Source organism: Apis mellifera, linkage group LG7 (assembly GCF_003254395.2).
Source record: "Apis mellifera strain DH4 linkage group LG7, Amel_HAv3.1, whole genome shotgun sequence".
Lineage (NCBI taxonomy): Eukaryota > Metazoa > Arthropoda > Insecta > Hymenoptera > Apidae > Apis > Apis mellifera.
In genome coordinates this window covers 8,064,888-8,092,212 of record NC_037644.1, presented here as the reverse complement: position 1 = coordinate 8,092,212, position 27,325 = coordinate 8,064,888, and the positions used below count along the sequence as shown (strand labels likewise).

Here is a 27,325-nt window from a genome sequence, read left to right as displayed (position 1 = left end):
TTTTAAATTCAAGTGATATTTAATTCACTTCTTAGATTCGAATCGATCTCGATTGTTAATCTGAAAGAAAATTTAGGACTCGTTGTTTGCCCAAGCACAAATGATAAATTATTAAAGGACAAGGATTGACAATTTCTTATTCGTTGCGCAACCGCATCGAAGCTTGTATCATATCATTAACGATGCCGTTTGTAGGCGATCGACGCGTGTCTAATGTTATTTTTTTTCGTTTTCCTTCCGCTCGGAAGAAATTACGTATTCACGTGATTCGAAGCTATTCAAACAGTGGGAACGGAATTATTGTAATAAATAATTCGTATCATAAATTTACAATCTTTTATGTATCACAAAAGTATCAAGTGTCTTTGTGAAAAGTGTCAAGATGTTGAATCACAATTGAATTTTAGAAAAGTCTGTATATATATATCAAACTTGTTGACGAATTTTCAAATTTGTATTTATTTAAATAATTTTAAATTACAAATTGCAATAAACAAACGATTATTAAAATATTAATTAATATCTGTTTGCTTTTACCTTCTTTGCAATGCCTACAGTAAATAAAAGTACAGAATTTTATTTTGAGATCGATAATATTCCATCTCTTAAATTAATATTATTTCAATATCATCTCGATAAAATTTGCGAAACATGCTTCACAAAATTGAATTCAAAAACGAGATTAAAAATTCGTTCAATTCGACGAAAAAAAAAAAAAAAAGATTCTTTTAAAAATTTTTCATTTCCTTTCATGTCACTTTGCATAATGTAATATAATCGTACATAAGCAAGTATACAATTAACTTAACATGTCTCAATATTATTCCTTCGAATTCTACGAACACTTTGATCTCAACCTGTTATAGATAACTCTCTAAAAAGGAGATTTGAGATGTGCATTCCACACGCACATATTCACGTGCATATATATATATATATATATATATAATTATGTTTGAGGAAACGGTGTCTAACGGTTCAATCGAGCGTGAAAATAAATTTCGACAAATCAAATCATCACCGTACAAACTTATTTATAGAGGCGGAACCGAGAATAAGTGGTACTCGTTCTTGTTGCATCAATTGTTGCCTCCTCCTCCTCCTCGTCGCCCCTTCCCCTCCCCTCCCCGTCCCCGATGACCTACACACATCACGGGTAAATGGGGGCAAAGAGCGGGCAAAGAGTCGAGTGTGCATGGGTTATCTCATCGAGATCTTTTAGAATGAGGTCATGCCGATCGCAATTTATTCATAGGAGGCTATTGTAATCTTGCCCTCTATATAATCCTTCCTTTTTTGTACTTTCAAATTTTTGTTTACATTTTTATCCCCCTCTCGCTTTGAGAAATTCTCTCGAAAAGAATTCCTTCCTTTTGCAGGAAGTGGTAACACGTTCTTCCGTTCTTTTCGAGGAATCCGTTTATGGGATAATTTATAATTATTATTTATTGTAAATTTTTACTTTTTTATCTTCTTTAGATAGGATTAATACAATGATATTTTGGAAAATGGATTCTTCTCTATAATTTAGAGGAAGATGGATCGAAATGTTTCTATCTTTGTCACATTTAAGCAAATAATTCTTAACATTTTTGTACATCAACTTTGTTTTATTTTCTAGAATATGACAGTGTTGAATATATAGTATCGAAATAAATCAATAATTTGTTTGTGCGAAAAGAAGAATTATTATTGAGATTTTGATAGAGATTGCCCATTTTATGTAATAAACATCCATTTCTGAAAATTGTTTAATATCCTCTTCCTGCCCGATTATCCGAAAACTACTTATTCGAATGGATTTGTCCTTCAATTAGTTTGGATAATGTTGCACTGGATGAAACGAGATAGAACGTGATAAAGACAGAGCATCTTTGTCCCTCCTTTTTTCTAGCCTAATGCAAAATTAAAAATTATTTCTACCAGAAGAAAAATTTTGCTTTTAATCTTAATTTTTATTCCTCGAATTTTCAAATCCCATTTATTCAAATTTATTATTTGATCAAAGAATTGACGAGCAATCGATCAAGAAATTTGATATTGTGTTCGATTGTGCCTCTCACAATAGAATTGATAAAGTTTTCTTACGTTTTAACTGTATTTGCATCGCATACAATGGCCATTAGCCATTGAATACCGAGTATTTGTTCTTCGCTCATTATTTCAAACTTATTTCTCTTATATTGTACATGCATTTGCATGTCGATAGTTTCTCACTCTAACTTTTAGAATTCGAATAATAAGAAGAATATTGATTGGAAAATCTTCTACGTCTTGTTGTAACGTGTGAAATAACATCATTCGATTTAATCAATCTATTATTGCTTTCACTTTTCAATAAGAAATATGTGAAAATAAAATTTTAGTTATATAAAGAAGAAAAATAAGATATTTCCAATTTCAGTATAAATTATTATTATTATCATTCAAATCTTCGAATATATAAAATAGAATAAAATATTCGAATTTCAGAAAATAATTTCAGAAAACGAAGCCTTGTGCCCCCTATAAAGGGAAAATTTCTCGATGCTCAGCAATAAAGAGAAAGAAAAAAGAAATCGTTTTATTATCGCAGGTATAATACATTGGCCGACATTATATTTTTTTCTTTTTCACGAAAATTTTCGTTCCCCTCTTCTTCTTCCTTTTTTTTTTTTTTTTTTTTTTTTCTCCATGCATCGACACGGATTTAACGAGGTACCCTTTTCATTATGCGGAGCAAAAGGTCGGTCTGCTTAATGAAGAGCGGGTACCTAGGTTGGTCGACGTTAATTGGGCGACGGAAGTTCAAAGCTCGAGAGCTTAACCGACGCCGCGCAAAACCGACGCCCCCTGCTCTTTTCATGCTGCTCGTCGCGAGTGCGACATTGTTGGCCGCCGTGCAACCGGTTCGTGTAAAACTTGGCGAAAAATGAAATTTCTCCTCTCCTTCTCCATTTTCTCCAGAAAGAAGAAGAACTCGAAGAACGCGCTGGACTTTTTTTCTTTTTCAAATATCAAGATTGTATCCTTTTTTTCTCACTCGATTCTTGCACGCACATCTCGATCTGCTGTAAAGAATGTTGAATTGAAGACGATGAGAAATTTATATTTGTCGTGTATGTTATATTATGTTACCAAGATGAGGATTTATTATATTTATTGATTATTATTCATAGAGGTATTTAAATAAATTGCACACGGTGTGTGTAAAGTAAGTGGAAAAAATGAGAATTTAATTACGATGGATGGATGATCAGAAGAAGGATGGTGGTATTTAATTTTTGATCCGTGCTGCACTTTTGTATTAGGAAGATAATGGAAATAAAATAGTAGAGAGTTGAGTTTATTCGAGGGTTAATTAATAATTTATATTGGCAAGATGTAGAGGAATAATTGTATTTATAATTTTTATTCTGAATGAATGCTCAAAAGTTTTCTAGGCAGTAAATTACAAAGTTATTTTAGACAGAACAATATTGAATAATATTTGTATACAATACAATAGATTAAGAATATGAAAAAGGTGAGCGTTTTTATTTTTTATCTTAGAGGAAATTGAGATTTCGTTAATGCAGAATTTGCTGTTTGTCTGTATTCTAATAATTAGATTTATAAAAAAGAAATATTTTAATTTTCTTTTCAATGAAAATTTAAAATTGTAAAAAAAATATTTATATTCCATTTGCTGTATGTAAACTATAAGTAAACTGGAAATGGAATTTATCATTTATTCAAATATTTATTAATCTCTTTAATGTTTTAAACCAGTTGAGTTGAATAAATGTATATAAATTGTAGTTCAATTCCCATTCAAGTTATATAACATTTAAATTACTCAATTTGTGGAATTACATAATTCTTAAATTATCGATTTTATCAAGAATATTTAATTGTATTTTTATTTCTTCCATTCATACAACATTTGTATAAAATATGTTTCTCAGGAATGAATGCTTTTAAATTCTTATTTATTTAAATATTCAGAAATATGCAGATATTATTCTCTAAAAATTCAATGTAAGTTTCATAAATCTGTTTCTTAAAGACAAGTCTCTTTGAGATTGTACAAAAAAAAAAGAAAATGATTTTGTACATCACTGTTGAAAGTAGCTTTACAGGAAAATGTGATCTTGTCTAAGATCCAAAATAATAAACAAGATATATTTATTACATATCTGAATAGAATCTTATTATTTCTGTTATTAAAATATTGTAAACATTGTAAAATTTTTATTTTCCAATCTAATTATATAGTATTCTATGATATAGAATTTTGTCAAAATTAAAATTATTATTTTCCAATTGACTGGAAAATATTAGAAACATCTTCAATATTCGTTTGATATTTTTCATCAAAAAGAAAAAAAAATAGTTTTATTACAAGAATCCTGTGAGAACCGGTTAATCGATTAAAAAATTCACTAAATACCAGAACCATATTTCAATAATCTGTTGTCCTAAAAACAGTGTTTACCTAAACCAATAATCTAAAAGTACAGAGAATATACTCTTGTTATAACGCACGACGAATTGTCACATTTTTTTTTTTTTTTTTCGCGACGAGTACGCACTCGTACATAATGATGCACGGTTAACAGGTTAAGAGCAATGTTAGTTGATTAATAAACTATTCTAATTGGCGAGAATGATAGAACGTGTCGTTTACCGGCTCAGTGGCTCGTAAAGGGCATTTGCGCCAATTAACTTTCCTTCACGAAGATGCGTCTCTCTCTCTCTCTCGCGCGTGTACGCGCTCTCGCTCTCTCGCTCTCTCTCTCTCGCTCGCACGATGGAATTAACAGACGAAGGCATTGTACGACGAATGCCCAATTCAATTATCCGACCCCGTAAACACCGACCGACCAACGTTTAACAACTTTACACGATTTTGTCAATGCCGCTTCGCACGGGCACAATGTTTTTCTTTATGCAGATATTCGTCTGTTAATTAAACTTTCAGACGTTCTAGTCGGTTTCTTTTTTTTTTTTTTTTTTTTTTGCTTCTGTGTAAAGCAATTATTGCGTAATTCTTTCGCGTCGTTCCAACTCTTTTACGCTTGCTTGGAAAATGAATAAAGTGATTCTTGTTTATTGTACGATAAGATACGGCGTTTAAACGGTTTTTACAATCGGTGAATTAAGAATGTAAATTGTGAAAATCTGATGTAAATTAGATTTATTATTCATTCGTTCAGACGAGGCTACGAAATGTTTGAAATATTAATGGAGGAGAAAATTGTATGAAAATTAGAGATTCCTTTCTTTTATTGTTATTTTTGTTTTATTTATTTATGTATGAATACTTTTATACGAGAATCGAGAATCGTTGTTGTTTAAAATCGATCGTACAAAACTCAGGTGTATAAAATGTGATGATTTTCTTCAAGTTTCGACAATGCTCAAAATTTCGATGTCTCGCTCTGATTCATCGATCCTGTTTATCGTGCCATTATACGCATTCGTGAAATACTTTAGGAAGAATTCTCGATTCTAGAGATAAATATAAAACTTGGTATTCAAAAATTTTTAAATTCATTTGTTCGTTTTATTTCTTTGAAATTTCGTAGTGTTTGAATTATTCGAATTAATGATTATTTTACAGAATTAATTTATCATTAAAAAACAAGAAGAATGCCGATCTTCTAATATTATTGACCCATTCAATATTATCTAGATGAAAATGCTCATTATACAAAGTACTGAGAAATATGCGATGCTCATTTCTACAAAATGTATTCCACGATAATCGATTGATATGAGATTAAAAACCTATCAAAGAATAACATAACCTTGCATATTGTACTTTTTAAAACTCACTTTCTAAAATAAGAATAAAATGTAGTTTCGAAAACGTTAGATATTATATGAAATCGTCATATTTATATAAAATTAAAAATACATATATATTTATATTTCAAACGTTTTATATTATAACAAAAAAATAAATTAATAATAAAACAGGCTTCTCGAAATACTTTGATACCAATATTTAAGCTGTTACCGAAGTTTGGAAATAAATAAATAAAAAAATTACAATGAATAGGTAAGGTATTTAAAGTACGACTACTCGTGTCTTTATGAGTGTAAGTTGGAAAAGCTTTCACCGAGAGGCTCAGTGGTCTAGGGGTATGATTCTCGCTTTGGGTGCGAGAGGTCCCGGGTTCAAATCCCGGCTGAGCCCTGTTTTTTTTTTCTTCTTTAACTAATTTTTTTACGTATAATTCTTTACAATTTCTTTTTAATAAAAAGAATTGTATTTATAACAAAAAAGAAAATAAAATAAACGTAAATAAATGACATTATTATATAAATTGAAAGAGAATAATTTTTGCGGAAAGAAAAAAAGAAAAGCATATTTTATTAGATTTTAAATTTATACACTTGTATTTCTAATACTCATTTTTTAATTATAAATTCGTTCTATCGCGAATAAACGACACGCAAAGGGAAATACTTTAAAAAATAATTCGCGTAATGTAAATTTATTGGGCGATAAAAAGTATGCCAGCAAGAAAGTACATAAGCAACCGGCTCAGTGGTCTAGGGGTATGATTCTCGCTTTGGGTGCGAGAGGTCCCGGGTTCAAATCCCGGCTGAGCCCGTTTTTTTTTCGCCGTACCTTTGAACAAACGACTTTTGTCATGATTTTATCTATCCTATTTATATCGATTTAAATTTTATCCTCACATGTTTCCTCAAAATATCTCGAAAATTACAATCGCAGAGCGTGGAAAATTACAGACACGTGTTTCTTACGGTTAAGAAAGATAATAAAGTTGTTAGTTTAACTAAATAATAATAATAAGTATAATATATATATATATATATTAGCTGATAAGAAACGTTCTGAAAGAAGATCTGATTGGTCGATTTCTATGAATCCAATGCATTCATAAAAAAATAATGCGTAGTGACTGAAAGTCTTACATCTTCAGATAAGATCACTGTGAACTAAAGAGGGGGGAGTACTTCTTACTACACTTACGTATAAGTAACTTCTCGTCAGTCATATTTCTTTATGATATTTTCCTCGTATATATATTGAAATCGTATATATTCAAATCAACAAAACGAATCGAGTCGTAAGACGAAACGTAAGATGATACAAAAAAAAAAAAACAAAAACAAAACAATGTACACAAAATATTCTTCGTACTTGTATAAATCGTTTTCTTGAAGATTTTTCTCGACCTCTCTGTAGAATAAAACGGATAAATCGAAGCGTGTAACATAATCATCCGCTAATTGACTAAAAAGCGTTCGTTGTTTATCTATTATTGCAGGCCCAGCACCATGGCGGCTGAGGAGGGTGCGCTGAGTGGCGGACTCGGGGCGAAATTAAAATGTCCGACCCCTATATCACGCTTGAGGGTGGAGAAGATCGAGGGCGGCCTGATGGTGGCTGGGGTTGTAATAGCTGCGAACTGCCAGATTGCTCTTCCGGCATTCGGCTTCCTCTTTATGCTCGTCGGCGCTGTACTCACCGGTTTGTATCCACCTCCTTATTGTTTTCACCACGTAACACGTGGTATATTTCTATATATTTGATATAACCATCCATTGTGCCCAGTGTTGTATTGTGTATCGCCCGTATTAATATCGGAACGAATGGGGTAACAAAGGATCCTTGACCGTTATTAACCGATTTTGTGAAAATGCGTTTCATAAAAAGTGTTTAATAAACTGGGCAGATCTCTGGAAATCGTTCGCCTGTATTGTTCCGCTTTTGGTAAATGTTTTTTATGATTGAATATTGTGAGTTTAATTTATTATTAATATAAATAATATTTTTATTATTTAATATTATTAATATTATATTATTAATATTACTAATATTAATAATATTTTTATTAATATTAATATTATTAATATTAAATTATTATTAATATTACTATTATTAATATTAAATTATTATTAACATTAATATTATCAATATTAAATTATTATTAATATTAATATTATTTATATTTTTTTTATATTTATAATTACTTATTTATATTTATATTATTAATATTAATATTATTTATATTTTTTTATATTTATATTTATTTATATTTATATTATTAATATTAATATTATTTATATTTTTTTATATTTATATTTATTTATATTTATATTATTAATATTAATATTATTTATATTTTTTTATATTTATATTTATTTATATTTATATTATTAATATTAATATTATTAATAATAATTAATGAAAATTCATGAATAGTATAATATAAAAAAATTTTGGGGATTCATCCAATTATTTTTTTCTATTATTCAATATTATGCATTTAATGTTCTGTTTATGTTTATTAAATAAATAGAATTTATAATTCTATTAATTAATATTTTGATTTTAATTTCTCAAATTTTTGAAAAAAATTCTTTATTAATCTTAATCGTTAAGCTGTTCTTGTTTTTTGAAACACCCTGTATATAAAAGATAGTAATCAATATATATTTCAAGATATTATGAAAAGAAGAAAAAAGATAATACAAGTTGTATTTTTTTTTTAAATTACTTCACTTGTAAATAGACAATTAATAATAGATTATTCATAATAGACTATTAATAATAGATAATCATGGATGATTCATAATAGATCGCTTTTCATTCATGATTTCTCAATACAGTGTACAACAACTTCTTTTGTTCGGTTTATTTTGTATTATTATTTGTACATAAAAATGGAGCATATTCCTTTAAGGGAATATCTATTAAACTGCTGCTCTAAAAAAAAAAAAAAAAAACGTTTGAGGATTTCAGGCAAAGAGTTTTCTTAAATTTGTTTCTGATAAAAAAAGCAACAACGAATGTCGGTCAACCAGGCAATAACGTGTTGTTTCTTTTGCATGAGTTTCTTTGCATGAGTTTTAACATTCGCGTTATTTTTTTTTTTTTTTTTTTTTTTTTTCATAAAGCTTAAAACTGCAACAGTTTCGACATTTTATCGTTTCTTTTAACGTTTCTTTCGCGTGTTCTTTATGAATTAAATTTTAACATTTGTTAAATTCTCGTTATGCACTCGACTTTTAGTTGAGATTAAAGCAAAAGCTCTTTTTTTTAACGCAACTTTGTTTCAGAAGAATGAAATTAAATAATTTTCGTGCCATTAATTTTGTAGAATATTTAAAAAAAATATCAATCTATTTGAGAAAATTTATATCTATATAAATAAATTTAGATTAATCTTCCTACGTTATCTCGTTAAGTAAAATATCATGTTACGTGGAATAATTTAAATATGTAGTCAAATGACAGTGAAAAAGAAGTATTCATAATTAAATGATATTTAGAAATTAAATTGCAATAAAAAAAAAAAATATATCAAACAAAATTTTTATTCAATTCGATAAAAATACATTTATGTGTGATATTCTGCGAATTTTATTGATAGAATTAAATGTAATGTACAAGTAATTATAAAATTCTTTTTTCATTAATTTAATACAATTAATAGGCTGTTAATATAAATTTTATTTCATTTAATTTTTTTCAAAATTATTAAAAATATAAAATATAATGAACGATCAACGAGGATCGTTAAAAGAATATTTACTAAAACGTCGTAATAAGCTTATATAAGCGATGCATCTTGGAAGCGTAATATAATGTAAAATTGCTATATATTATTAGTCGAAGAGTCATTCAATATATTGCACTTTCCATTTCGGAGAAAGTAAACGGGTTGTGCACATGATAATAGAATTATTGTCTGCGAGAAAATAATGAATCATAAGTTTTTACGAATTCTCCGTTATAAAAATGATACAAAAATGATATCAATAATGAAATTTTGTTTGAAATCGAAAAGAATAATTGAAAAATATATGATGTGTGTTAATTTTTGTTCATTTGAATGAATTCATCATACGTATACTCGTACAATATATACATAAAAAATATGAAAGTTTTTATATTTTACTTATATATGTACTTATTTCGAAACAACTTATAAAATTTATGTCTTTGTAACGATAATCTTGTCTCGAAAGAAGAGGAAGAAAGGAAATAGTTTCAGACAAAAATTATTTTCGTTGTCTCGATGTATTGAATCCATTCCAAAAGATGAGGAATAGATAAATGAATAAAGATTAATAATAAATTTTTAGGTTAGGTTAAGTTAGAATATATTATTTGATTATTTTAAAAGAATCTGAATCAGATATAAATTTCCTTCGTAAATATTTTAATATTTATGAATATAAATTTTATCGTTAAATTTTAATTTCTAAAAAATTTATTTTTTATTCAATACATGCAGTATTTATCCATATTTATATATTCTATATCGTAGCTATATAATTCAAGATAAGTTATAGAATTTTTTTTCTCATATGTATAATTAAATTACATATATTTTATCGAATACACGTGATTCTGTATACTTTTTCAGTCATAGTATTGAATTTATAGATATGCATCTACATATATATATATATATATATATATATCTGTGAAACAGATAGTGGCACGAATTTTTCTCACAGATGGCGCCAATATGTAAATTCTTTTCGCAACATGAACGCATGTAAAATTCATTAATTTTCGATATACATATTAAATAACATTTTTATATTACATTTGAACATTTTTTCATATTATAAATAATTTCGAAGATATTTCAAAGAACAACTCCATAATAACAAAAAGAAAAATACGTTTTATTCATCATATATTTCTCTTCAAAAATATTTATCATTCTTATTATTATCATTTCATGCACAATAAAAAGTATTACGAGGCAATAGAAATACTTTGTTTTGCTAGGCTTCTTAAGTCTGTATTAAAGATAATCCTTAATTACTTGCTGATAATCCGTGACCTATTTACAACTGGAAACTCCATTTGTAACCTATCTTTCGTATTATAGAGCATAAATACACGTGTACGTGTATTATAGCGTATAAAGTTTGTAAACTCGAGATTAACCTAAACTTAAAATTAAGTAATACTGCTGTGTGGGACACACAACATGGAGAAGCAATTTTCTACGAAGTTATAATGTCGTTACATCATGGAATGAGCATAAGAGAATATTATTCAACTCTTTTTCATCAGATATATAATGTTAAGATTGCTCGTTACGTAAATTGTTAATCCCTTGTGACAAATTACCATTTAATTCTTATACCTTTTTTATTAATTTTTTTTTTTTTTTATCAATCCATTGGGGAACGAGAGAATAATTTTAGTAGTCGTAGAAACGTTTGAACTGATTTGTTAAAAGAGAAAGAAAGAAAAAGAAAATGAATCAACTTATTGATCGACATAACTGTACTTAATCAACGATATTGGATGAAATATTATTTTTTTGTCAGATTGCCATATGTTCAATATGTGCAATAAGTACAACGAAGAGCTCTGTTTATGGGACAGAATCGTGTTAGAATAACTCGATCGTGAATATAAATCGAAGATCCGTACAGTTATAAAATACCTATTTATAACTGTTACTCTGTTTCTTAATATTTCTTTCAGAGTTTTTGTTAGAATAAATATTTTTATCTATTTTTCAATGTATATATAATAAGAGATATTGTCTCTTGTGTGAGAATGAAAAAGTTCAGCCATTTCGAAATTATTCTATCGAATACTTTAAATTTTAATTACAAATTTAACTATAAAGCATAAATCCAGAATATATAAATGTTCTAGCATACACGAATTTTTATTTTTTAATTTTATTTTTAAACTTCTTCGTGTATCTGAAAAATGCAAATATATATATATCTTACAAATAATCTTCAAATTCATTTTTCTATATTTTAGCTTTATTTTGTTCCAATAATTAACATTGCACATTTACGTTTCAATGTGATTATATATTCTTCATATATATGAGGAACGTATCCAATGTCAATTTCAAATTTTATTTCCATTATCATGGTAAAAAAACCTAGTAATTACATCGTTAAAAGAGATATTGTACAATTTAGATAATAGAATGTTCGGTCACTAGAACGGATATCAAGTCGAATCCCCACTCCATCGGTATTTATTGTAATCAACAAAGCCATTCAACAGATCCAAACAACTAGATTAAAGCCTAATGCACACGAGCGATGTTTTTTTTCGTCGAGATATCGTTGCAATATCATCGATTATATGTCCATTTTCATTTTTTATTTAAGAAAACGAGGGAAAAACGAAGGAAAACATCGACGATCGCAACGACATCGCGCGGTAAAAAATCACTTATCCCTATTTCGCCTTATATATATATATTCCAGTCGCGTGAAAACCGATCGATTTACCGACCGATGTTAATAAAATTAATGATCAAAATCAAATTTTCTTTTGATATTCGACAAATAACTGAAATTCTGGGAATTCGATAATAATTAGATTTTGCTATTGAACCATCGAATTTGATTACTGAAAATAGGGATATATCGCGAGCGATTGGCCAAATTGTTCGACCAATCAGCGTCGATTAACGGACGCGATACGATGAGGACGCGGCTTTAGAATATTTCAACGATAGATATATATTCGCATCGAATCCTGTATTTGTTAAATAAATTACAAGAGATTATTCGAAGCTTAATTAAATAGAGAGAGGGTTAAGCACGAATGCCAAAGAGGCAAAACAAATTGGAAATCGTTGGCATAATAAAAATGTTTTCCAAGCCGAAGATTCTTCACGGATCTTCACGGAAGCCTCTGTCGTATTTGCGAAATTGGATTATCTGTGTCGAACACGAGAAGCCTTGTTTCTAAGCCGAGCTGAGGCTCGAACGAACCAAGTCATTGGAAATTGGATTGATCGATTCGCGAAGAAATCACTAGCGTCGATCTAGTAACACACACACACACACACACATGTGTGTGTACGAGGAAATAAATGATGGGGGCTTCTCGTGATCGAACAATCGAAGATTGTTCGAACGATCGATAAACATCGAGCCACGTCGTGAATGTCAACTTGTTTGTACGAGGGTGTGAGAAATCCATTTAAAGCCGTTAATTCTTGCGATCTTTTATTATGCAACGCGGTTACAAATCAAACGAATACATCGTTTACATACTTGGAATTCGTTAGGGTGCAATCGATACCACGTAATTCCCCTTTTAATCTCTCTGCGCTTCTCTCGTGCATGAGTTTAATCTTTTAAGAGAAACCTAACCTCAATGTTAAAACTTGCCACCAAGAGATTATTAAATTCTCTCCTTCTAGTTTTTCTTTCTAGTGGAAAATGTTCAAATATTATACAGAAGTAAAATAAAAGCTACGCATAATATGATAATAAATGATATAACAACGTCATCACAAAGAAAATTAGAAAATTTTCGAATCTTTAAAGCGATCTGAATTTTCTTTTTCTTATTTCTCGATATATTTTATTATCGCTCGAATATGTATATAACGTTAAGGATAATTGAAAATTCGCGTCACGCTATCTTTATCTTAAAACCAATTGGCCATTTTATTTATTTATTTATTTATTTATTTTTGCTCCTTACGTCGTACGTCATTTGAGAACCACTATTATTCGAGGTGATCGAACTCGACGATGGCAATGGAGCGTTTATGTCACGAAGAGGAAAAAGAAGAAAAAGGAAGAAGAAGAAGAGGAGGAGGGGGAAGGAGGAGGAGAGAGAGGAAGAAGAGGTGGCGTGGAAGAAGAAGAAACGAGGGAAGAAAGAAGGTTCACTAACGGGCAACAGCTGGCCGTTTACTCGTTTGGCCACGGTTTCTTGGATACAGGTCTGGACCGTTGTTACCAACCGATTTATCAAAACCGGTCAGTCCTTCTCTACTCCTCCTTCTTTTTTTTGCCTCCACCTTCTCGCCGATGAGACCGGTCCTGTAGCCCATTTCCCTTTCGTTTCCCATCAGTTGCTGCCCCTTGCTACGTATTATACTCCCCGTGAACCGGCCACTCTACATGCTGGATCACGTATCGGCAAAATTTATTTTTCACTTTGCGCCCGAATCTATTTAGCTTTAACGAGTGGACGAGTTTCTTTGTAATAATATAATTTTGTTTGGAATGGTAGTAGTAGTTTTCAGGGAGAGGTATATTAAAAATACCGAAGGTTGGATCGATTATACGTGTATGGGGGGGGAGAGGGAGGGGAATGAAATTTGATTGGAGAACGTTGCAATTATAGCGCAATTTTATATTAAGATGTGACTTTATCGATATCGATTAAACTTGATATCGATTAAGATAACGATAATGGATGAGAAACAGCTAGAGTTGTAGTTTTTTTGTTTCTTTTTCGCATTTCATATTATATTATTATTATAGAGATAAATTGTTAACGATTATCTGATGATTTTATTAAATTTTTGAATAAATATTCAAAATATTTATTCCTATTGAAATTTATTATATTGATAATATTTTCACGTGTTTTAATGATGTATCAAAAATTATTAATTAAGAAGATAATTCTAAATGCAAATATAAATAAAAAAAATAAAATTTTTTAAAGTTTTTGAAATCATGTTTGAAAAGTTTTTAAGTGAAATTGGAGTATTAATAAATCATCGAGAAACTTAGAATAATATTTTGTTCATTTAAACATTAATTTTTAAAAAAATCGAATTTGAAAATTCAAAGTCAATTTTATGATTGTGTAATTATTTCATGATTGTTTATAATTTAATTTCTCGAAAATTAATGAATTTCAAATATATATTTAAAAAAATATGCATTAAATATGTTAATTGAATAATGGAAAACAGATTTTCATATAATCTGTGAGATATACGAGATATATGAGATAATTTACTTTTTAAAGTTACATGATTATTAATCGTATCGTTTAAAATTTATTTTCTTTTGCTTTCGCTCCAAGTATAATTACAGTGTATCAACTGTTTGAAATAAATCTGAATTTTTATGGATTCTTAAGTAGGGGATTTGAAAGTTCGAGGGGAAGAGGTCGTTGCTCTTCGTTATGACTTACAAGTGCTAAATCAGATTTTAAAATTCATGTTATTTTGCAATTTTTTGTAATTGAATGAACAAACGTTAAAATATTTCTACTTTTAAACATTGTCAGTGCTTTTATTAATGACTCTCTTTATTAATGACAATTAAATCATTCTGTATAAATATACCAAGTTATATTTAAAAAAGATTTTACAATTCTTAACAATTTTCAATATTTTTTTTTGTTTACAGCTTACCTATTTCATTTCTTAAAAAGATTTCTTAACTAAAATTGTGATCTTTCATATTGAATACACATAGATATAATGATTTTATATTTAATCCTTAATATTAATAAGATTGAATTTAAAATTTTTTATATTCTCATCTCAAAAGATTTTTAAATCCAACTGCTATTTGATACGTTTGATTTTAAAATTACTATTTTATTATTGGAATTTTCAAATATGTATTATTATTTATAAATACTGGAAAAAATAATTTTTATTTGATTGCAGAGAGAAATAAAAGTCGTAATAAAATTCAAAAAAAGAAATTTTAAGTGTTCCATCGCATAGTAATCTATTCTATATCAGTCTGTTTAGTCTGCATGTAAATTTAGATTTCAAGTTATTTATTTTTAACAATTTGATTCGGTTACGTGAACGTACAATATATTATTCTATGATTTTTATTGAATGAACACTCGTATGTGTTTGAAAAAATTATTTAATTATACAAAGGGAAATTATAAATTAATTAAATTATATTGAGATTAAATGATTTGAAAAAAAGAAGAGAAATTTTAATTAACTTTCTTCATTGATTGATTTATTTATTTCAATTTTTATAGATTAGAAAAAGAATATTGATCATTACAATATAATTTTTTAAATCATTAACTTATTCAATAATTTGCATGATTTTAAAATCAAGACTTCAAAATTTTCTTTAAAAAAATCAAAATAATTGCATTCATAACTATTTTGATTCATTAATTATTTTATTTGTATACCAAGTAATTTTTACATACAAATTTTGTTTGATATTTTGAAATTACTTCACATGAATTATTATGAAAAATTATTATTTTATCAAGCAATCAAGAAAGTTTTATAATGGAAAAATTATAAAGTTATCCTTATAAAAATCACAAGATTGAGAAATGAAAAAACTATTTTACAAACTCTCTATTTTTAATTTTTCCAACAATTACATACACAATAATAATAATTCAAATGAAGAAAAAAATGTTGTTCGCGAAACTTGAATTCTAAGTGCAATCAACCACAAAACCTCAACGATTACTTGCAGTTATTCCGCGAATACAGAACACAACGTTTCACAAGTCTTACGTTTCTTCATATTCTTATGTCATAAAAAAAAAAAAAGGAAAAAAGAAAATCGTCAGAATATTATTGGTTGCCTATAATTTTCCTCTTACATTTGTCTCAATATCATAGAAAATACACGTTGAATCCAAGATATATAAGAAGAAATAGATAAGTAGATTTTAAATTTCAAAATTTAAATTAAAACAAGAATTGTTTCATACTCTTAATTACAAGCAATTTATAATTTTCCATCAAATATAGTCAGACAGAGATAAAATGTTAGAGATAGAAGCATCTCTCATTATTATAATATTTAATATAATAATAATAATGTAATATATAATATATAATATAATATAATATTAAACAAACATATAATATTTTTCAAAATTAAATTGCTTACAATTTAAAAAATAAACTAAACAATGACCTTTTTTGCATATATATACACATCTTTCCATTTTTATATTTTACATTTGTTCTCCACTCGCCAAAATTACCCTCTTAAATTTTCTGCCCACTCCCTCAACCTCCACACTCCTCCTAAACTCACACAGCGAATATATTAATCTTTCAATTGAAACGAGCGAACGGTTTCTCGTCTGCCTACGCGTACAATGATCCATGTTCAGATTTCGCGTACAATGAAATCAGGAACGGGTTGTATGTGCCCCTCACTTTGGCCGCGACATTCCTCCTCTTTCCACCGAGTTTCTTCCCTTATAAAGATCGCGCGCATAGAAGAATGACTTTCTCCGCGACTTGCTCGCAAGAAAGTTCCTTCGAAACTCTCCCACACACTTTTCCACACGTGCAATACGTTTCCAAGAGCAATCGGTGTGTTTCGACAGAATGTCTTCTAGATGGAAAGAAAGTATTCCTGTTTTCTTCCACTCCTTCCACTTTTCCATGGAAAAAGAAAAATGTAGAGAACAATTACTTTACAATTCAGAAGAAATAATAATTTCTTACAAATAATAATATTTTATAATAATTATAATAATATTTCTTAATAAATAATAATTTCTTCTTCTTCTTCCAGCAATCTAATAATTTTTCTTAGATTGGGAGCTTAAATGTTTGAGTAGATTGTCAATGAATGACAGAAATGCTTTTCTTTTTGTAATACTTGCTTTTTATCATCTCTGATGGATAATTTTTCAAGTGTAAAGAAGTAATTTGTAGGGAAGATTATGTTGGAATTATTTGTTGGAATTGTGCAATATTTTTGAGAAAAGAATCAACAGCAAAGATATTTTGATTCTAAGGTATGTTAAATCATATAGTAAATATGATGATAAAAATTTTTGGCACAAAAATATTTTAACAACTGATTAAACTTTAGCTTCGCATATTCAGAATATTTTTATGTACATGATGTGTATTGAAGTATAGTATAGATAATAAAAGATAAAAAAAACTGTTTGCCTAATACAAGTTGTTATTTCAAAAAAGAATTTTTATATTGAAAAGCACACTTGATCACTTGAAATCCTTAAAGAATGAAAATTTTAATCAAGAAAACTACAATAATTCAACTATTAAAAAAAGAAAAAGAAAAATTGAAGAAATAAATAAATGTATAAGTATATTGATTATTAGTAATAGTTACGTGGCGCTAGTGTCGATTGACAGTTAAAAGAATTGAAATAGCAATTTCTTAAATAAATATAATTCCATATTCCCTTAATAATACATTATATAAAATTTTTTTAGTATCTGATTGCACATTCTTCTTTATCAAACTTATAAATTTCATTTTTACAATATCAAATATAGTTGTATATACAAATATTTACTAAATTATATCAAGTAAATAATGATGTGCAGATATATACATTTATTACATGTACATTTGTAAAATTTTTTTTTATCCTTCAACCATTCATAAACAAACAAACTTATTATTTTTATTATTAAAAAAAAAAAGAAGAAAATAAGCGGAATTGAATTAAATGATTCCTATTGCTAATCTCTCGGATCTCTGTATCCTGTTACAAGAAAATATAATAAGTTGCCCGATAATATAAATAGATACAGCGTATCAAGTCAAGTCGTATTGAACGCAGCCGAGCTCATCCTGTATCCAGTCTCTCTCGAATAAGAATTTTTCCATTTTATTCTCGCCTCGAGCTTGATACTCTATGATTTCTCGTTCCAAGCATCCTTCTGCAACATCTACAACGTCGTATATTCCGGTTAAACGGGGGAAAAGGTGTGAAAGCGTGAAAGAAAATTTTCAGTTGCAACAAATCCTTATTTCCAACGATTTTCAGAGCTTCTTCTTCTGGCTCGAAAGATGGTGGATTCACCGCTGGTTTACCGAGTGCAAGTCTGAACTTAAACTTAACCTAACCTTAAACAATAAACCAATTAAACTGGGATGGAATGGCGGCTCCATCCAGAGATTTTATCTACAACAGCTAACGTTTTCTTTTGTTTACGTACTTGCGATTTTAAATCTCGCGGAAAATATAATCTTTATTTTTCGAGTTTTATTTCGAGGAAAATCTAATCTTAATGGAAATTGAGATTCTCGTGGGAATTACGATCATACGTGTTTCCTGTGAGAATTACGTAAGGGAAATATATGTATAATTAAAGAAATTACAAAAAAGTTTTTCATTTCAAACAATAATTTATTATTATTAGAAATATTAATTATTTTAAATAATGTTAATTGTGATAAAGTAAATATTGGAAAATTGTTTAGAAGAAAATAATAACATAATATTTATTTTGTTTATCGAATGAGATCAGAGAATATCATAGAATGAAAAATTGAACAAGCAATAATGTTATTTTTTCGTTAAAATGAAATAATAAATAATTCATTTCGAATATTATTATTAATTTAATTTTATTTTGAAAAATAGATTTTTTTCAAAACAAGTTTAAAGATTAATTTCAAAGAAAATTTTTAAATTCCTCGAAAAATTTAATTTTTTTTCGTAATGTAAATATTGCTCGATAGTTTGAATGGTTGTTTAAACACCATTTTTCTTATCTCGTGTTCAGATAGTCCGTCATTTGAATAATCAAACTTCGAATAATCGACGATAATCGATATTCCATTGTACTTTAAAGAATACTTGAATATATCGCGTGTTTACGCTCTTGCAAACGATAGATTTTTTTTTTTTTAAAATACAAAAGACAAGATTGCTTTTTATTTACAATGATCGGAATAAATTTTTTTAAATTTACAATGTTAATTGTGAAACGACAATTGTCATGGTTATTCTTTTAAAAAAATCAATAATTCATTGTACGATAAGATTTAATGTGAATGCATGAAAATGTTAGATTTTTCGTTTGATGAAATTTTCAATAATGATTTATGAGAATATATAAATTCTTTGTACATGCACTTATCATGAAGTATAAAAAAAAAATAAAAGTCGTGACTTCGTGATTCGATTATCATTATAAATTTTTCCATTTTTTTTTATTTTTAAATTTAAGCTTATTAAAAAAACTTTGGATACTAATAAATATGTAAATATTATGTATATTTAATAAAAGATGCATTCATTTTTGTCTTTAATTTGAATAAAAAATATTATTTGAATGATTCATGATTTATTGAATACAGTATTCAAAAAAGTAAACAATATTGAAAATTATTGAAATGAAAGATTTGTAATGATGAACAAATATATTTGAATTTTAAATAAATTTTTAAGATATAATTATTTAAAATAATATTTTGTATATGTAAATTTGATATTTAAAATATTTCAATTATTCTTTTCAACAAAAGTAAATAACCAATACTTGGAATACTTTATTGACAATCCTGACACTACACCCTATGTAAAAATTAGTTTTTAATTTATTATTACAACAATCACCTAAGCTTGAAAACTGAAATATTTTCAAAAGTATGAATTATTTTAATATCTAATTCATTTTCAATTATTATCTCAACTACTTGAATACAAAATTATAAATTAAATTATTATTATTACAATTCATAATCTCATATTAATATTTTCTCGACCAACATTTGGAACATTTTATTGACAATCTTGACATATCCTATGTAAAAATTAATTTTCAATTTATTATTACAATAATCACCTAAGTCTGAAAACTTACTTAACTCAAAATATTTTCGAAATTTTTATGAATTATTTTAATAATCTAATTCATTTTCAATTATTATCTCAACTACTTGAATACAAAATTATAAATTAAATTATCATTATTACAATTCATAATCTCATATTAATATTTTCTCGACCAATATTTGGAACACTTTATTGACAATCCTGAGACCACATATTTATGTAAAAATTAGTTTTCAATTTACTATTACAACAATCACGTAAGCCTGAAAACTGAAATATTTTCAAAACTATGAATTATTTTAATATCTAATTCATTTTCAATTATTATCTCAACTACTTGAATAAAAAATTATAAATTAAATTATTATTATTATAATTTATAATCTCATATTAATATTTTCTCGACCAACATTTGGAACACTTTATTGACAATCCTGAGACCATACATTTATGTTTTCAATTTATTATGACAATAATCATTTAAGCTTGAAAACTGAAATATTTTCAAAACTATGAATTATTTTAATATCTAATTCATTTTCAATTATTATCTCAACTACTTGAATACAAAATTATAAATTAAATCATCATTATTACAATTCATAATCTCATATTAATATTTTCTCCACCTGCAACACCTTAACACACCAAGAAAACTTTGTCAAAGCTTCCTCTTCCACCATACTTCCAAAAATTTCCAAACTTTCCATTCCTATATATCTCATCAAGTTAGAAAATCCACTTATCTTCAAATGAAAAATCGTATTTCTCTCCCTTTCCCTCTTTGACATAACCTCTCACACCTGTACCCGTTACACACACCTACACACCTACACAACAACGATGGATAATATAACGCAGCCGTCCACGGAAGCGTGAACTTAGCCGCGAGCACTCCGGCTAGATTAAATTTGAAACATTAATAAGACGGTCGAAAATGGCGAGGAGGAGAAGGAAGACAATGGGACGAAGAAGAAGAAGAAGAAGAAAAGAAAACCAAAATAGTGCTGCTAGAATCCTTCTTAAAAATTCCATCATCGTGCAATTATCTGCAATCTAATTTAATAAATTTAAGAGAGAAAAAATTAATAATAAAAAAAAAAAAAAAAGAAAAACCAAATTCTTAAATTCTCAAATAAAAATAATGTTTTAAAAATAATGTTCCCTCGCTTGTTTCAGCTGCGTCGTATCGTGGCCCAGGGGAGGACGAGGACAAGGACTCGTACGCTGCTAGGATCGCGTTCACAGGAAATTCGCGGATCCTTGGACCTATTTGTATAGTCGTGGGCGCCCTTATGCTCGCCCTGGGCGTGCTACTCTGCATGCTCACCAGAAGGGCGAGAAGAAGGGAGCGCAGGGTCGGCTTCCATTGCCCCCTCCACGGCGATTTTTACCCCGTTAGTCCTGTCCAAGGTGTCAAGATGCTTGGTGAGTCGAGATTATTTTTTTTCTCGCGTGTCAAAAAATTTGTTTTTTTTTTTCGAGTGGATGAATTTGACTATTTACTTTAGAAAAGCACATTTTAAAAAAAATGTTACGAGATAAATAAAATAGAAGGTAGAGGATAGTTTTGAATGAAGAGAAAGAAAATGAAGCTTAAATTACAGTCGGCTGCAAAAGTTTTCAGATTATGGAGATTCGATTAATAAATTGCATTATCAAGAATAATATTTCGTTTTGTGGATCATAATGGATTACAAGAATACAAGTAAAAAGTTTGATTGAGGAAGATTTTTTTTATCGAAAAAATTTTTCAAAATTGATACATTTTCTTTCGAGATACGTTTATTGCATTATTTTTAGAAGAATTTTTTAAATTGGAGAAGAAATTGCGACGAACAAGTATCAAGCAAAGGAAAAAGTGATAAATAACTAATTCTTTGCACCACGTGCAAATAATTACAAGTAAAAAGTTTGATTGAGGAAGATTTTTTTTATCGAAAAAATTTTTCAAAATTGATACATTTTCTTTCGAGATACGTTTATTGCATTATTTTTAAGGAATTTTCTAAATTGGAGAAGAAATTGCAACGAATAAATATTAAGCAAAGGAAACGTGATAAATAACTAATTCTTTGCACCACGTGCAAATAATATACACATTTATATTACACTCTGTGTTCAATTACTCTTCAATCACTGAGGAATAAAATAGTGAAACACAAGAAACGTAATTAAGGAGTGATTATTTTAATTCCAGATAGATCTCGATTCTTAAAAATCGTTACACGAGCGCTTCTTTTCAAGCAAAAACTGCTCGATGCAAGAATCTTGAATCTTGAATCATATTCGAATATTAACGGCATAACATCGGTTAGTTTGCTGCGAGAAATGCTGATGTCTAGATTTGCAGAAAATATTCAAGAGGAGTGTGCTATATATATGTGTGTATATTTATGTGTGTGTGTGTGTGTATGCAGTTTCTAAAGAAGACGAAAAGAGAAGGTATAGAAATCTGGTGACCTGATTAAAGTACATGTGGTATCAAAAGTTTTGCTACTCGAGTTATTCGTCATACACTTGCCACGACAAATTTTAACACGTTCCATAATTTAACTGACATGATCTGTTTACCCACCAAATAAATTCAGACTCGAGGTGGTGATTAAAAAACTGAAAGTTTTATCACCTTTCTAATCGAGAAAAGGAAGAATCGTAAATTTTTTTGAATCATAAATTCATTGTGTATTTATCAATAAATAATCTGTTCAAATAACATTCCTTTAATCAATTAATCGTTATTCAAAGATTCCTTTTCTATTTCTTTCCGATTAACAAAAATTTTTTATCTGTGATAAAAAGAGAAAAAAAAGTGAATTTCTTTGAAAAGAATCTGATGGAAATATTAGTATCGATTATTTAATTTTTCCTATTATAAAAAAGAATTTCTTTACGATATTTTTCTAATAGCTTTCGTTTATAGAAATCTGCATAATATTATCCAAAAATATTTTTTAAAAGAATAACATTTTTTTTTATGTTATTTGTATCAAAACGTGATTAAATTTCTCACCATTCGATCATTTTGATCTTTTTGATCATAAAATTAAAAATTTTATTTTTTAGTTTCGTTTCGTGTTTGCGAAAATCGAAGTAGAATTTTGTATTTCCTCCTTTCAGATTTTTTTTCATTTTTTTAATTACACAAGTCGCAATAATTCCGCTTTCCACGTATGGGGCTTATCGTGGAATTAAAAATTCATACCTCACCTTTCGTTCTCCTCGTTCGTGTTATGTCGTCGTCGTCGAACGATCCGTTTCGAAGCAGAAACCATTTAAACGCAAATTATCTTCATATTCTTCCCTGATTCTTGGACAAACATTTTTAGAAGAAAAATAGGAAAATTTTGCCACGCGAGTACGTAATCTTCCATTATTATTCCCCGTGTTTCGTTTACTCTCGAATATCAAATATGAATCGGACGATTTGAGCGGGAAACAATAATGTGTTCGTATAACTTGGGTTGACATTTGTTGTACAAAGTTCAGAGGGAAGTAAGAGAAATGAACTTTGAACGATTCTGATATTTATTTATAAAATTCAGCATTCTCAGAATGATATATGTATATATATTTATATATTGGACAGTTGTATAAGAGAGTTTTACTTTTATCATTTCTTAAAACAAGGAGAGTTGATTGAAAATGATTTAATTAAATTAATTATTGTATTGATATAAAATTATAAAAGTTAACACATATATATATATTTGGATTCATCGAATGAAATTATGGATTTAATTTCGTGATATCAAATTAAATAAAAATAATAATAAATAAAGGGATATAAAATAAAGAAAGAAAAATCAAAATAATATTCTCTGCTTCTACGATGTCGTCTTAAATATTTTCTTTTTGTAACTTGTCTAAATTTTAGTAAAATGATGTTTTTTTGTTTTCTTTTGTTCAAGATTATTTAAGATTGAATTAAATTTTTTAAATACATCAAATATCAGTTTTAAGTAATTCTTAATTTAATTAGAGTTTAAACAATCTTATAAAATTGCAATTATGATATCATGATGTCATTAAAATTTTGACAATTGAAAGATTGACAATCAAAAATTATTTTTATAATTTTTATATTTTATATCATAAGCAACATTGTGCATCATTTGTTATCAATAAATTATCGATAGAAGATTGATATACAATCGTTTCGAAAATATTCAATCTCGATACTCTTTATATTTTTTGCTTAAAATATAAATTTCCACAAGTTATATAAAATATCAATTGATTTATTGCTATAATTACTTAACCTATACTGATTTTTAAATTCATATAAAAATAAAACATCATTATTTTTTAAAAAATAAAAGGAAAACTTTTTACATAAATTTTATTAATCTACGTACATATATAAGAAAAAAAGCAGAAAACATTAAAAGTATAATACATTTGTGACATTTAAAGGTAAATCTTCGTTTAAGCTCCATTCCTGTTCGTAAAAATCTTATCCTGCGCTAGAATATTCCGCTATTCAATTCGATAAAAATAAAAAACGTAAAACTAACAATAAGCTCATTTCAACGTGAGTGAAAATATTTTTAATCCCGTAAACGCAATTCTTAATAATAATCAATCAGATAAAATTTTCAAACAAAATTTCTCTCTACGTTCTTCTTTATCCGTAAATCTTTCTTTCATCTGTCTCTTTTCTTCGAATTTTATTTATTTTAATCCGGAATTATCGACTCGAAAGAGATAGAAAGAGAGTAGATAAAGAAATCTCGAATTTCGATTATTTACCGACCGAGTCATTGCCTGCGGGCATTGCACAGTTTTCCATAGGATGGGTTGGTTCGACCTGTTCTTAGGAAGCCTATCGGAAACGTTAGTTTATCACAGCGTGTTCCAGTTCGCGTCAATTGCTTTAAATTCAGGACGAGGCTGGATCAGGGTTAGGGTAGCTAACTGGATTGTCGGAATTCAGGCTAATACGAGTCTATCAAATTATTGGTCAGTCGGACGTGTTTCCACCATCTTGTTGTGTTGTCCACTATATAATCTGGATTTTCGTGAGGGTCCCGTATCGTATCCGCCGCCATCTTTGAAAAAATATATCGTATTTCTGAAACGGTTCGATCTACGATTTGAAAGAAATCGATAAATTATGAATTTTTTTAATATATTACTGCATCGATGATATTATTTATTACTATTTATATATATTATTTATATAATATTATATATAAATAATATTTATATAATATTTATTATATAATAATATTTATTTTATATATATTTATTTATTTATATATTATTAAAATATATATCAAGTGTCGATGAATGATGTCTCGTGATATATAAAAGGAAGGATTATTAAAATGTGGTTTTAATAAGAATAATGTATACCTTTATATATTTTCGTTATGAATTTGTTTCGTTTTGTAAAAGTACCGATTGAGGTCACCGATAACGCATTTTTAATTTTACATAACTGACGATTTCACTTAATTTTAATTAATTTTCAAAATTGAATGGAAACGTTTCCACGTTAAAAGAATTTAATTAAAACACGTCCTTTTATTTCATTCGTCAAGATTAAAATTATATCTCTGTCCAATTTTATCATTTTCGAAAATTAATGGTGTACAAGTTACAAATTACAAATATTCGTACATCTTTTTAATATTCTGCTGCGAATAAAAAAGCGAATATCAAAGTGTGATCACACTCATATTTATCGTATAAATGTAAATTGATTACACGCAAAAATAAAAATATATAAATATAGGAGAAATTGTGAAGTGAAAATAATTCCAAGATCGATTTACGTTTTCAAGTAAGCCAATCTATTCTATTTAATTGGAAGCTAAGGACAGGCAATGTTAGATCTAGATTAAATTATTCATTGCTGTCACTATATTTAGCCAGGTTCATTGAAACTGGAGGTACATAATACATGGCGGTTTATTTAAATTGGAAGGAATATTTTACCTTCACCAGTCGGAGAGATCAAATAATAAGATTCGTATATAATTTTCATAACAATGCGAATTTTAATCAATCAAGAAGAGGTTATAATTTATAATTCGATATTCTTATATATATATGTTTACACGTTAATGTATTTATTACGTTTGAAAGCTCTGTATTCCGGAGGTCGAAAGGTCGATATGCAAAAATGTCAATGCTTGTTTATTGAGTCATGCACAATTGAAGTTTGCATTAGATGAAGCGGCACGAAATTTCTCTCAGAATATTGTTCCACGAATGTATTAACATCCTGTACACACTTTGGGGATACGTGGAAGATCGAAGAGACGTGAAGAGGCTATGAGAAATATCACGTACTTCTTGAATTATATTCGAGGTAAAACGAGTAAGGCATAAAAGTAGCTTGTCTGAACAATATTCATATTAAGCAAATTTAAAAATTGAATAATTTATGTTTGTTATTGAGAAGAAATTTAATTATTTTTTCCTCCCTTTGGAAGAATAAAAGAAAAATTTTAAGCCAAATTATTTATCCAATTTTTCAATATCAGAAATTTAATGCTTTTCATACCGTGACAAAACTTTTATTTCATTAAATTCTTATTAATCGTTGCTTCTTTGACACTTTCTATGATTATTTTAAAAAAGATTTAAATAAGAAAATTTGATCAAGCAATTACAATTATCCTTGTTTTCCAATTTTTCAAAAATAATCTAAAAAAAAATGCAATATTGATTGAAGAAGTGAAGAATAATTTTCGATCTACCAATTAATCTATCTGTGGATAAATTTCTTAGATTCGTAGAGAGAGGCAACGTTGAATATTCGAGACAGAGTGTTTCTGGTGAATTTAAAAATTTCAAAGGCGGAGTGAAAAACGAGGCAGCAGGTTGCACGAATTTCTCGAGAACATGACCTAGCCTACTCGACCTAACCTAACCTAACCTAACCTAACCGATGCAGCTGGAAAATAAAAAAAAAAAAGAAAAAAAAGCTTTGGAAAGCATCAATATGACAAGAAACACGAGACGGCTCTATTGCATTTGACACTTTCTCTCATGTCGAATTTTCGAGAGCATATGATATTTATTTTTGTGCCTCGTTTCGAA

At 27.9% G+C, this 27,325-nt stretch overlaps 1 protein-coding gene and 2 non-coding genes across 9 annotated transcripts in view; all 3 read left to right on the top strand.

The window, feature by feature from the left end:
• Positions 1 to 27,325, top strand: part of LOC100576528 — a 107,040-nt gene that overhangs the window by 32,407 nt on the left and 47,308 nt on the right. For 4 of the 7 annotated variants that reach the window (XM_026441991.1, XM_026441990.1, XM_026441993.1 and 1 more), the window contains exons 2-4: positions 7,266 to 7,468; positions 13,479 to 13,688; positions 21,452 to 21,700. In XM_026441991.1, coding sequence (XP_026297776.1) covers positions 7,266 to 7,468; positions 13,479 to 13,688; positions 21,452 to 21,700 — 662 coding nt within the window. Of the gene's footprint in view, positions 1 to 7,053; positions 7,077 to 7,265; positions 7,469 to 13,478; positions 13,689 to 21,451; positions 21,701 to 27,325 lie in introns of those variants that run through there. The other 3 variants (XM_026441995.1, XM_026441996.1, XM_026441994.1) reach the window with 2 other exon arrangements.
• Positions 6,092 to 6,163, top strand: TRNAP-UGG. Its single transcript has one exon. It is a non-coding gene; the product is annotated as a tRNA-Pro (tRNA).
• Positions 6,512 to 6,583, top strand: TRNAP-UGG. Its single transcript has one exon. It is a non-coding gene; the product is annotated as a tRNA-Pro (tRNA).